Source organism: Oncorhynchus mykiss, chromosome 8, assembly GCF_013265735.2.
Source record: "Oncorhynchus mykiss isolate Arlee chromosome 8, USDA_OmykA_1.1, whole genome shotgun sequence".
Taxonomy (NCBI): Eukaryota; Metazoa; Chordata; class Actinopteri; order Salmoniformes; family Salmonidae; genus Oncorhynchus; species Oncorhynchus mykiss.
The window spans coordinates 83,062,957-83,077,110 of NC_048572.1; the positions used below are offsets into that span (position 1 = coordinate 83,062,957).

Here is a 14,154-nt window from a genome sequence, read left to right on the forward strand (position 1 = left end):
AACAAACCGCCCCTCCGGTACGAGACTTAGCCCTGATTGGCAGGCGCTAAGGAGGCGGAAGAGGAACCTCTGGATTTGATAGGTTCAGTAAAAAAGTTTGTACTATCGATCACAAAATGTATTTTGTCGACATCATCTGTAAGTTTTGCCAGAACAGAGGAACATCATTTCGAACAGTACAGTAACACATGCTCTGATATTATAATTAATTGGAGGCGGCATAAAAAAAACAAGTAGTCTACAGTTACCTTTTCACCTCGTCTTCGTGTATTGGTTGTTTGGCACAGAGACATGTTCATCAAATACGTAAGTGAAAACCCAACATGCAACAATTGCATTGAGTTTACGGTGTTACAGCCGGAGGAAATCAGTCAGTTGAAATACATTCATTAGGCCCTAATCTATGGATTTCACATGACTGGGAATACAGATGCATCTGTTGGTCACAGATACCTTAACAAAAGTGGGCCTCAGGATCTCAATATGGTATTTTTATGCATTCAAATTGCCATCATTGTTGTCTGTAGCTTATGCCTGCCCATACCATAACCCCACCGCCACCATGTTCACAATGTTGACATCAGCAAACCGCTCACCCACAGACTCCATACACGTGGACTGGTTGTGAGGCCGGTTGGACGTACTGCCAAATTCTCTAAAATGACCTTGTATGCGGTTTATGGTAGAGAAATTAACATTAAATCCTCTGGTAACAGCTCTGGCTGACATTCCTGCAGTCAGTATGCCAATTGGACACTCCCTCAAAACTTGAGACATCTGTGGCATTGTGTCATGTTACAAAACTGCACATTTCAGGGGCCTTTTATTGTCCCCAGCACAAGGTGCACCTGTGTAATAATCATGCTGTTTAATCAGCTTCTGGATATGCCACACCTGCCAGGTGGATGGATTATCTTGGCAAAGGAGAAATGCTCACTAACAAGGATGTAAACAAAATTGGAGAGAAATAAGCTTTTTGTGCATATGGAAAATTTCTGGGATCTTTAAGTTTCAGCTCATGAAACATGGCACCAACACTTTACATGTTGCGTTTATATTTTTTGTTGTGCCCGAGGAGTATTTCTGTCTGTCATAAAGCCCTTTTGTGTGGGAAAAACTCATTCTGATTGGCTGGATCTGGCTCCACAGTGGGTGGGCCTGTGCCCACCCATGGCTGCACCACTGCCCAGGCATGTGAAATCCATACATTAGGGCCTAATTTATTTATTTCAATTGACTTGATTTTCTTATAACTCAGTAAAATCTTAGAAATTGTTGCGTTTACATTTTTGCTCAGTATAATTTGGGAATTACCCCATTCATAATACACAGACATGATAAAAGTAATATACAACATGACAGATGTGAGCAGGCAGTCATTTAAATCTATGATGAGGGAGAGAGAAGGTGCATTATCTTAAAAGGTAGACTCAGATATATGAAGTAGATGCTCAAAGTAAATAGCATTGCCGGTCAAGTTACGCAACAACTAAGAGCATTGAAGTGAGGTTAAACTTCTCCGCTGTTTTGATCCTGTACGCTTCACATTGTAACTCTGTGAAGCAAACTCATGCAGATTCTGTCTTAAGAGCAATGTCTCGCTCATCGCAATCTCTTCAGTGCTGCTCGTGTCTATATCATTTAGATGAGTCAACCTTTAATTGTCATGTTTTTTGGGGGGAGGGGGGTGGGGTGAAAATGTGAAAATATGTCAATAAATATATTGTTAAAAAAAGGGGGACCAAGGTGAAAATATCCATCTCAATTTCAAAGAAAACAGAAAAACACAAATATGCTGATAACCTTAAAACAATTGTTTTCATTTGAGGTTAATTATCAATAAAATAGGACATTTATTTCACAACGTACCAAACTAGGTGGCATAGAAGTAGTCCATTGCAAACAAGGAACCTGTATTATGGATTAAAATGATTTGGTCCTCGTTATACTACTGTCCACAGGTGAAATATCCAAAATACTTGGCTTTACAATAACATGAGATTGTACATGGTTAAAATCAAAGGTGCATTGGTACAACAGACTGCACTGTGTCTTGTGTAATTCCATTATGACATCATTAGAAAACCACAGCTGCTTTCTTAAGAGGCTCTCAACGTCAACAGCAGCATCGTGGACTACAGGAGGAGGAGGGCCAAGCACCCCCCTTCACATAGACTGAGATGTAGTGGAGCAGAACGAGAGCTTCATGTTCCCTAGTGTTCATGTCACTAAGGACCTATCATGGTTCAAACACACCAAGACTGTCGTGAAGAGGGCACGACAACACCTATTCCCCCCTCAGGAGGCTGAAAAGATTTGGCATGGGTCCTTAGATTCTCAAAAGGTTCTACAGCTGCACCATCGAGAGCATTCTGACTGGTTGCATAACCAGTGTGTATGGCCCAGTGCATCACTGGGACCGAGCTTCCTGCCATCCAGGATCTCTATACCAGGCCGTGTCAAAAGGAAGATCAGTTGGTAGAGCACGGCACTTGCCAGGGTTGTGGGTGCGATTCCCACAGTGGCCCAGTACGAACAAATATAAAAATGTATGCGCTCACTACTGTAAGTCGCTCTGAATAAGAGCATCTGCTAAATGACTAAAATGTAAAAATCAAAGTGACAGACTGTTCTCTCTGCTACCGCATGGCAAGCGGTACCGTAGCGCCAAGTCTAGGACCAAAAGGCTCCTTGAGAGCTTCTACCCCCAAGCCATTAGACTGCTGAACAGTTAATCAAATGGCCACCCGGACAATTGACATATTCCGGGTGGCCATCTCTTAGTTATTCAAAAAAAATTGTACTGACTTTCTTGCACAGGCTCGATGTACCCTCACTGGACTCTAGCCACACACACTACACAAAAACTCCAATACACACACATACATACATTCACACGCTTCACACACGCTGCTGCTACTCTGTTTATTATCTATGCATAGTCACTTTTACCCCTACCTACATGTACAGTACCAGTCAAACATTTGGACACACCTACTCATTCAAGGGTCTTTCTTACTATTTTCTATGTTGTACAATAATAGTGAAGACATCAAAACTATGAAATAACACATGGCATCATGTAGTAACCCCCAAAAAAGTGTTAAACAAATCAAAATATATTTTATATTTGAGATTCTTCAAATTAGCCACCCTTTTCCTTGATGACAGCTTTGCACGTTCTTGGCATTCTCTCAACCACCTTCACGAGATAGTCACCTGGAATGCATTTCAATTAACAGGTGTGCCTTGTTAAAAGTTCATTTGTGGAATTTCTTTCCTTCTTTAATGCATTTGAGCCAATCAGTTGTGTTGTGACAAGATAGGGGTGGTATACAGAAGATAGCCCTATTTGGTAAAAGACCAAGTCCATATTATGGCAAGAACAGCTCAAATATGCAAAGAGAAATGACAGTCCATCATTATTTTAAGACATGAAGGCCAGTCATTCTTGAAAATTTCAAGAACTTTTCAAGTGCCGTTGCAAAAACCATCAAGCTCTATGATGAAACTGGTTCTCATGAGGACCACCACAGGAAATAAAGACCCAGAGTTACCTCTGCTGCAAAGGACAAGTTCATTAGAGTTAACTGCACCTCAGATTGCAGCCCAAATAAATGCTTCACAGAGTTCAAGTAACATACACATCTCAACATCAACTGTTCAGAGGAGACTGCGTGAATCAGGCCTTCTTGGTCAAATTGCTATAAAGAAATCACTACTAAACGACACCAATAATAAGAAGAGACAAGCTTGGGCCAAGAAACACGAGCAATGGACATTAGACATTAAATGTAAGCATTTCACTGTTGTATTCGGCACATGTGACAAACTGATTTGATTTGACCAGTGGAAATCTGTCCTTGGGTCTGATGAGTCCAAATTGTAGATTTTTGGTTCCAACTGCCGTGTCTTTGTGAGATGCAGAGTAGGTGAACGGATGATCTCCTCATGAGTGGTTCCCACTGTGAAGCACGGAGGAGGTGGTGTGATAGTGGGGGGGTGCTTTGATGGTTACACTGTCAGTGATTTATTTAGAATTCAAGGCACACTTAACCAGCATGGCTACCACAGCGATACGTCATTATATGGTTTACGCTTAGTGGGACTATCATTTGTTTTTCAACAGGACAATGACCCAAAACACACTATTTGACCAAGGAGTGTGACGGAGTGCTGCATCAGATGACCTTGCCTCCACAATCACCTGACCTCAACCCAATTGAGATGGTTTGGGATGAGTTGGACCACAGAGTGAAGGAAAAGCAGCCAACAAGTGCTCAGCATATGTGGGAACTCCTTCAAGACTGTTGCCAAGAGTGTGCAAAGCTGTCCATCAAGGCAAAGGGTGGCTACTTTGAAGAATACAATGTAGAAAATAGTACAAATGAAGAAAAACTCTTGAATGAGTAGGTGTGTCCAAACGTTTGACTGGTCCTGTAAATATTACCTTGGTTACCTAGACTAACCCGTACCCCTTCACATTGACTTGGTATAGGTACCCCTTGTATACAGCCCCGTTATTGTGTTACTATTTTCCCTAGATTAAGTTAGCACATTTTTCTTACCTTTTAAAAACTAAGCATTTTAAGGTAAGGTCGACATCTGTTGTTTTCGGCGCATGTGACAAACAAAATTAGATTTGATTTGAGCTTTGATCATCACACACACACACACACACACACACACACACACACGCACACACACCCTAATGGATGTAGGAAAATATACATCATGTGCTTGGTTCTTGTTGCCATAACACAGCTCCAATGCTATCAGTCGAAGGATTAGCATCGTGTATTAAAGACGCCACCTGTCGGAGGACAATATGGCCCCATCCTAGATGTCCTCTAGCCTGGTCCCAGATCTGTTTAGTGCTCTTTCCAACTCCATTGCTGTCATTGTGCAGCCATGTTTGGCATGATAATTCCATTTGGAGCAAAAACAGACTGGCACCCAGGCTAGTCTTCTTCATCATCTATGAAAGGGATGTCCAGCTCTGAGAAGTTCCTGCTCCTAGTTTTGTTGTGGGCTGGGGGTTCTATCCATCTAGCCTGGTCAGTGGCTGTAGTAGTTCTCTGCGCCAGGTCAGGTGGCTTAGGAGGGCACTCCTGCCTCGGGCTCCTCCACAACAGGTTCATTCTGCCTGGTGGAGAAAGTCTGGATTATTAAGAGGCGTTGGCTAAACCACATACTGATCTGGGACCTGCTGGCTAGTTAAAATAGGGCCTGGTAGAGACACTCTGAATTAATCTAATAGCAGCTGGTCCCAGATCTGTAGGTGCTGGGAATGACAATGAGAATCAGAGGAGTTAATATAATATTAGACATTTAGGTGGTCCCGGGAATCAAATCCACTATACTGGCTCTTGCAAGCACCATGCTCTACCAACTGAGCTACACCACACGCATACCGATCTGGGACCAGGCTCGTACAACAGGCTGATACAGTCGGCCTGCTCCTGATAATAATAAAAAAAGGTTCTTCAGTCAGAAATAAGACACCAAGAAATACCATAGTTACTGTTACCTGGTTACACAAAAACCAGATGTAACATAGTTACTGTTGCGTGGTTACACAAAACCCAGAAATAACGTAGTTACTGTTGCCTGGTTACGCAAAAAAACACAGAAATACCGAAGTTACTGGTAAGGCTGTCAGTAAATCATTCACCTGGTTATGACCCACTTTAACAGGGAATACACCACTTCTTTCTTCAAATCTCTCCCGTAATATAGCCAGGAGTTGGCTAGCAGGAGATCGGTAAAAATAATTCAAATACTGTGTCAACCAATGTCCCAGTAAAAGAAAAACAAGACTTTATTTTACAGCCCGGTTTAAGAATCTTATAGTAGTACCATCACAACGCACTTATTAAGTTATTGTTTTCATAAGTCATTTCTAAGTTTCTATATGGGCTGTAAAATAAAGAATAGGCTGTAACATAAAGAATAAGCTGTAACAGTGGGCTGTAATATAAAGAATAGGCTGTAACAGTGGGCTGTAATATAAAGAATAGGCTGTAACAGTGGGCTGTAATATAAAGCCTTAGCGAAAACAAACAGTTGAAAAGAGTTGAAGTGCAAGAAGGCAGAGGATGGTTATGGCCTACCCAACCTCTCTACGGACCTTCTCAGTCTCCAGGCTCCCCACTATCCTCTAACGGGGGTGGACAATTCCAGTCCTCATGGGCCTGATAGCTGGGGCAAAACTGTGACACCTAACACACCTGACTCCACTAATCAACTAATCATGATCTTCAGTTTAGAACGCAATTTGATTAATCAGCTGTGTTTGCTATGAATGGAGACACCAATCAGGCCCCAGAGGACTGGCGTTGTCCACCCCTGCATCTAGCAGGATGGTGTAGGCCTACCATACCCCTCTACTGACCTTCTGAGTCCAGGCTCTCTGAGCTGATTGATGACTCAGAGTCCAGGTTGTCGTTGTCGGAGTTCTCCTGTTCCAGCTCTGGCAACCTGCACGCCAGCTCCTCCCTGAAAAACACATACACACCCTTCCAGGAACGGTTTGACAAAACACTAAGCCCAGCTGTATGGTATCGTGGTGTCAGCTGTAACATACTAACTATAACAGTCATATAATTTCACAGAGTCCAGCACGTTACAAACACATTAACACCATGAAACATACAGAACTAAACAGCTTCTACAGTACCAACTGAGACAGTGTTTCTCTTTTACACATCTGATTAGTTCAGTTAGATGTGTTGTTCTAGGTTCGAGACGACACGTTGCCCCCCGACAACAGAGAACGAGAGGAGTCTCCATCTCGTCACTCACTTCTCCTGCTTGATGGATTTTATCCTTTCGATGAGGTTCCTCTCTGATTCCATGTCTATATCCAACGGGTCAAGGTTGTCCATGTGAGGGGCGTCCAGCTCCGATGAAGGTTTCTCTGAGATCTGTAGATGTACAGTAGAGATGAGTCAATACACCAGAGACAGGAACACAAACCGCTTTAGGGAACCTGGCATTCCCAGGGAATGACGGAACTTCCCACAGTGATCCATATCCGTATTCACAGATATTCACAGATATTCACAGTATATCAAGTTTATATTCACAGTAGAGCATTAAAGGGTGATCAGAATAGATACACTACATTACCGAATGTATGTGGACACCCTTTCAAATCAGTGTATTTGGCTATTTCAGCTACATCCGTTGCTGACAGGCGTGTAAAATCGAACACAGCCATACAATCTCCTCAGAAAAACATTGGCAAAAAATAATCACAGAATGCTTACTAAGGACTGACTGCTTCCTACCTTGAGAGATATTGTATGTACATACATTTAATGGCCTTACTGAAGAGCTTAGTGACATGGCATCAACGTGGCACTGTCATAGGATGCCACCTTTCCAACAAGTCAGTTCTTCAAATTTCTGCCCTGCTAGAGCTGCCCCGGTCAATTGTAAGTGCTGTTATTGTGAAGTGGAAATGTTTAGAAGCAACAACGGCTCAGCTGCAAAGTGGTAGGCCGCAACAAGCTCACAGAATGGGACCACTGGGTGCTCACTACAGAGTTCCATTTGCCTCTGGAAGTAACATCAGCACAAGAACTGTTCGTCGGAAGCTTCCCGAAATAGGCTTCCATGGCCGAGCAGCCGCACACAAGCCTAAGATCATCATGCTTAATGCCAAACATCGGCTGGAGGGGTGTAAAGCTCGCCGCCATTGGAACGCTGGAGCAGTGAAACGCGTTCTCTGGAGTGATGAATCACGCTTCACCATCTGGCAGTGCGACAGACGAATCTGGGTTTGGCGGATGCCAGGAGGACGCTACCTGCCCCAATGTATAATACTAACTGTCAAGTTTGGTGGAGGAGGAATAATGGTCTGGGGCTGTTTTTAATGGTTCGGGCTAGGCCCCTTAGTTCCAGTCAAGGGAAATCTTAACACTACAGCATACAGTGATATTATAGACCATTCTGTGCTTCCATCTTTGTGGCAACAGTTTGGAGAAAGGCCCTTTCCTGTTTCAGCATGACAATGCCCCCATGCACAAAGCGAGGTCCATACAGAAATGGTTTGTAAAGATCGGTGTGGAAGAACTACATTATAGACGATTCTGTGCTTCCAACTTCGTGACAACAGTATGGAGTACGGTGTAAGCTCACTGTCCTTACAGTGTTCCGTCTCTTGAGTTTGAGCTGGTTGACGGCCAAGGCCTCAGCGTATTCCAGCTCGGTGATATCCTTCATCTTCTCAGTGTACCGTCTGAACTGTTCGGAGATCAGGATCTCCACACACCTGGGGGAGAGAGCAAACGTCAGGGGTTAGGGCTTCTGACAACAAAAATTAATCACAGAATGCTTACTAAGGACTGACTGCTTCCTACCTTGAGAGATATTGTATGTACATACATTTAACCCTAAACTGGGAAATAGCATATACTGTATGCCATTGTGTAGTCTCTCTTAACGTTTGCTGAACTTATTTTTGTGATATCTAATACCTTCTCAAAGACATTGGATGTGCGTATGTAAACTTTTCCCTATGTAGACTCACGTGGTTGTCTTGGAGACGTCCTTCATGACTAGGAAGGGGTCAGTGGTGTCTTGGGATCGCAGGATGCAGGGGGCAAACACTATGGCCAGGGAGTTTGCTGACATCCTGTTGTGTTGTTCCTCCTTTGCCACTCTGGAGGAAGTAAAAAAATAAAAAAAACTCCATCAAGATCTGACACAGCACGTCTATTATCGTCCTAATACACAACATGGTTATAAATGACCTGTGGCAAAAGCTGGGGCCCCAGAGTTTTCCCTGGTCAGGTCACGTGGTTAGGGAAAACTCAGGGACCTAAGTTCAAGCCTAGTGGGAAAGCCTTTGTACGATAGATGGTGATTTACAAACATCAGTCAACATGAATACACATATGTGTAAAAGAGTGAAAAACAGAAAGGGGGTTATAACCTATCTGAACAGGTGAAAGGGGGGTTTATAACCTACCTGACCAGATGAAAGGGGGGTTATATAACCTACCTGACCAGATGAAAGGGGGGTTTATAACCTACCTGACCAGATGAAAGGGGGGTTATAACCTACCTGACCAGATGAAAGGGGGTTTATAACCTACCTGAACAGGTGAAAGGGGGGTTTATAACCTACCTGACCAGATGAAAGGGGGTTATATAACCTACCTGACCAGATGAAAGGGGGGTTATATAACCTACCTGACCAGATGAAAGGGGGGTTTATAACCTACCTGACCAGATGAAAGGGGGGTTATATAACCTACCTGACCAGATGAAAGGGGGTTTATAACCTACCTGAACAGGTGAAAGGGGGGTTTATAACCTACCTGACCAGATGAAAGGGGGGTTTATAACCTACCTGAACAGGTGAAAGGGGGGTTTATAACCTACCTGACCAGATGAAAGGGGGGTTTATAACCTATCTGACCAGATGAAAGGGGGGTTATATAACCTACCTGACCAGATGAAAGGGGGGTTATATAACCTAACTGACCAGATGAAAGGGGGTTTATAACCTACCTGAACAGGTGAAAGGGGGGTTTATAACCTACCTGACCAGATGAAAGGGGGGTTTATAACCTACCTGACCAGATGAAAGGGGGGTTATAACCTACCTGACCAGATGAAAGGGGGGTTATATAACCTACCTGACCAGATGAAAGGGGGTTTATAACCTACCTGAACAGGTGAAAGGGGGGTTTATAACCTACCTGACCAGATGAAAGGGGGGTTTATAACCTACCTGACCAGATGAAAGGGGGGTTATAACCTACCTGACCAGATGAAAGGGGGGTTATATAACCTACCTGAACAGGTGAAAGGGGGGTTTATAACCTACCTGACCAGATGAAAGGGGGGTTTATAACCTACCTGAACAGGTGAAAGGGGGGTTTATAACCTACCTGACCAGATGAAAGGGGGGTTTATAACCTATCTGAACAGGTGAAAAGGGGGGTTATATAACCTATCTGAACAGGTGAAAGGGGGGTTTATAACCTACCTGACCAGATGAAAGGGGGGTTTATAACCTACCTGACCAGATGAAAGGGGGTTATAACCTATCTGAACAGGTGAAAAGGGGGTTTATAACCTACCTGACCAGATGAAAGGGGGGTTTATAACCTACCTGACCAGATGAAAGGGGGGTTTATAACCTACCTGACCAGATGAAAGGGGGTTATAACCTATCTGAACAGGTGAAAAGGGGGTTTATAACCTACCTGACCAGATGAAAGGGGGGTTTATAACCTACCTGACCAGATGAAAGGGGGGTTATATAACCTACCTGAACAGGTGAAAAGGGGGGTTATATAATCTACCTGACCAGATGAAAGGGGGTATATAACCTACCTGACCAGATGAAAGGGAGTTATATAACCTACCTGACCAGGTGAAAATGGGGGTTTATAACCTACCTGACCAGGTGAAAGGGGGGTATAACATACCTGACCAGGTAAAAGGGGGGTTATATAACCTACCTGACCAGGTGAAAGGGGGGTATAACCTACCTGACCAGGTAAAAGGGGGGTTATATAACCTACCTGACCAGGTGAAAGGGGGGTATAACCTACCTGACCAGGTGAAAGGGGGGTATAACCTACCTGACCAGGTGAAAGGGGGGTATAACCTACCTGACCAGGTGAAAGACCAATCTCTCCAGTGTTTGGAAGTTAGCGGAGGGAAGCTCGTCCAGTTTCTGGTAGACCGCACGAAGCCGCTCAGATTGCTCTGGCAACTCTGCACATGAAATGTCACAATGTCAAATATACAGTAGTTATTTCAAGTACTTGAGGTTTGCTTGATTTAGCTTGACTGCCTGATGTGCAGGGTGGGCGGGGGTCTGCAGAGTTTGCACTTTTGGGACTATACCATTGGGTCAATTGTAGCCAAGTGGGCAGGCTAAATGAAGCACGCAAGTATTTTAAATGGATTTCACTGTCAACTCTGTACATGCAAAACATAGGTTTTTAAACATTTTTGCTACGCTGTGACATTCTGAACAGGACGCATGAGACAGACTCACCAACGGCGTGCAGGAAGTCCTTGTAGAGGCGGTACGTCAGGAGGGGGTCAGGCAGCTCTCTGAACCAGCGTTTCACCAGGCCAGTCACCGTGTGGATGGAGTAGTTCTCCAGAGTCGCCGTCTCAGGGTCTGACAAAACAAACAAAAAAAGAGATTGCACTTAATTTTACGGTAGTCAAAATATTTTTTACGGTAGTTCCTACCGGTACTTGCAATGCGCCGGATGATGTCATGACATAGTTCTATGTTGTTCATAGCAGCTGGTAGGTCCTCTGTTCTGACACCAGTGTCTAGGCAGATGGTTCTCATATAATACATTCAATAGGAAAATAATGTTTTCTGGAAAAATAAACTTACTTATCTCCAGCAGTTGGTGTAATTCCCTGGCGTGCGAGGCAGAACCAGATTTACGGTAGAGGCCCTCTGTGTACAGGCCATTCATCTCAACATGCTCCAGCATCATCAGAAGTACCATGGGGATCGGGTAGGTCTTATTGGTCAGTACACACACCTGCACCCCAAAGTGCAGACAGCCAGGTTCTCCATCGTCCTAACACACAGGATTAATCAATAGTCTTGACAAACTTTACTTCACTAACTTAACTTTACTTGTTAAAAATGGAGCCGGAAAAGAATGCAGACATTTACGTGTCCCCAACAGATTGTGTTTTTTGTTAGTTTATTTTTATTTTTTTTAACTTATTTTGTACATAATGTTGCCGCTAGTCTCTCGTGACCAAAAGTGACTTCTGGACATCAGGACTGTGAATACTCAACACGGACTGGCAGAATCCTTTTTTTCCTTTTAACGAGTCTGACGAGCCCGACGTGAACAATATACTGCTTTCTCGGGAACAGGCCCAGATCCCCGTGATTTGCGTGAAGAGGAGGTGGAGAAAAAGGGTCTAGAGGGCGGGCTGCCTTCTGAGAATTCGTAGGCAATCGAATAAACCCTCACTTCCTTCCACTCTGCTAGCAAACGTACAATCTATGGAGAATAAAATAGATGACCTACACGCAAGATTAAACTGCCAACGGGACATTCAAAACTGTAATATCTTATGCTTCACGGAGTCGTGGTTGAACGACGACACTATCAACATACAGCTGGCTGGTTATACGCTGCTCCGGCAGGATAGAACAGCAGCGTCTGATAAGATGCGGACAATGTATTTTTGTAAATAACAGCTGGTGCACGATATCTAAGGAAGTCTCAAGCTATTGCTCACCGGAGGTAGAGTGTCTCATGATAAGCTGTAGACCACACTATCTACCTAGAGAGTTATTTGTATTTTTCATAGCTGTTTACATACCACCACAGTCAGAGGCTGACACTAAGACAGCATTGAATGAGCTGTATTCCGCTATAAGCAAACAAGAAAACGCTCACCCAGAGGCGGCGCTCCTAGTAGCCAGAGACTTTAATGCAGGGAAACTTAAATCTGTTTTACCAAATTTCTAATCAGCATGTTAAATGTGCCATTGGAAGGAAAACAACTCTGGACCACCTTCACTCCACACACAGAGACGCTTAAAGCTCTCCCTCGCCCTCCATTTGGCAAATCTGACCATAATTCTATCCTCCTGATTCCTGCTTACAACCAAAAATGAAAGCAGGAAGCACCAGTGACTCTGTCTATAAAGAAGTGTTCAGATGAAGCAGATGCTAAGCTACAGGACTGTTTTGCAGCACAGACTGGAATATGTTCAGGGATTTCTCCGATGGCATTGAGGAGCACACCACACCAGTCATTGGCTTCATCAATAAGTGCATTGATGACGTCGTCCCCACAGTGACCGTACGTACATATCCCAACCAGAAGCCATGGATTACAGGCAACATTCGCACTGAGCTAAAGGGTAGAGCTGCCGCTTTCAAGGAGCGTGACTCTAATCCGGGAAGCTTATAAGAAATCCTGCTATGCCCTTCGACGAACCATCAAACAGGCAAAGCGTCAATACAGGACTGAGATTGAATCCTACTACACCGGCTCTGATGCTCGTCGGATGTGGCAGGGCTTGCAAACCATTACAGACTACAATGGGAAGCACAGCCGAGAGCTGCCCAGTGACACGAGCATACCAGATGAGCTAAATAATTTCTATGCTATGCGCTTCGAGGCAAATAACACTGAAACATGCTTGAGAGCACGAGCTGTTCCGGGAAGACTGTGATCACGCTCTCTGCAGCCGAAGTGAGTAAGACCTTTAAACTGGTCAACATTCACAAGGCCGCAGGGCCAGACAGATTACCAGGACGTGTACTGTGAGCATGCACTGAGCAACTGGCAAGTGTCTTCACTGACATTATCAACCTCTCCCTGTCCAAGTCTGTAATATCAACATGTTTTAAGCAGACCACCATAATGCCTGTGCCCAAGAACACTAAGGTAACCGGCCTAAATTACTACTGACACACTCACGTCTGTAGCAATGAAGTGCTTTGAAAGGCTGGTCATAGCTCACATCAACACCATTATCCCAGAAACCCTCGACCCTCTCCAATTTGCATACCACCCCAACAGATCCACAGATGATGCAATCTCTACTGCACTCCACACTGCACTTTCTCACCAGGACAAAAGGAACACCTATGTGAGAATGCTATTCATTGACTACAGCTCAGCATTCAACACCATAGTGCTCTCAAAGCTCATCAATAAGCTAAGGACCCTGGGACTAAACATCTTCCTCTGTAACTGGATCCTGGACTTCCTGACAGACCACCCCCGGGTGGTAAGAGTAGTTAACAACACATCCGCTATGCTGATCCTAAACACAGGGACCCCTTAGGGGTGCGTGCTCAGTCTCCTCCTGTACTCCTTGTTCCTTCATGACTGCACGGCCAGCCATGACTCCAACACCATCATTAAGTTTGCCGATGACACAACAGCGTTAGGCCTGATCACCGACAACGATCAGACAGCCTATAGGGAGAAGGTCAGAGACCTGGCTGTGTGGTGCCAGGACAACAACCTCTCCCTCAACGTGATCAAGACAAAGGAGATGATTGTGGACTACAGGAAAAAGAGGACCAAGTGCACCCCCATTCTCATCGACGGGGCTGCAGGTTGAGAGCTTCAAGTTCCTTGGTGCCCACATCACCAACAAACTAATATGGTCCAAGC

General features: G+C 44.3%; 1 protein-coding gene across 1 annotated transcript in view; it reads right to left on the minus strand.

The window, feature by feature from the left end:
* Positions 1–4,318: 4,318 nt before the first annotated feature.
* The window catches only part of LOC110530783 (unconventional myosin-IXb), an 86,206-nt gene continuing 76,370 nt past the window's right edge, over positions 4,319–14,154 (minus strand). The window contains exons 35-42 of the mRNA XM_036986889.1: positions 11,384–11,576; positions 11,027–11,155; positions 10,635–10,740; positions 8,537–8,668; positions 8,155–8,278; positions 6,805–6,926; positions 6,395–6,498; positions 4,319–5,146 (exon numbers count right to left, since the gene is read on the minus strand). Coding sequence (XP_036842784.1) covers positions 4,962–5,146; positions 6,395–6,498; positions 6,805–6,926; positions 8,155–8,278; positions 8,537–8,668; positions 10,635–10,740; positions 11,027–11,155; positions 11,384–11,576 — 1,095 coding nt within the window. The 3' untranslated portion in view covers positions 4,319–4,961. The remainder of the gene's footprint in view (positions 5,147–6,394; positions 6,499–6,804; positions 6,927–8,154; positions 8,279–8,536; positions 8,669–10,634; positions 10,741–11,026; positions 11,156–11,383; positions 11,577–14,154) is intronic.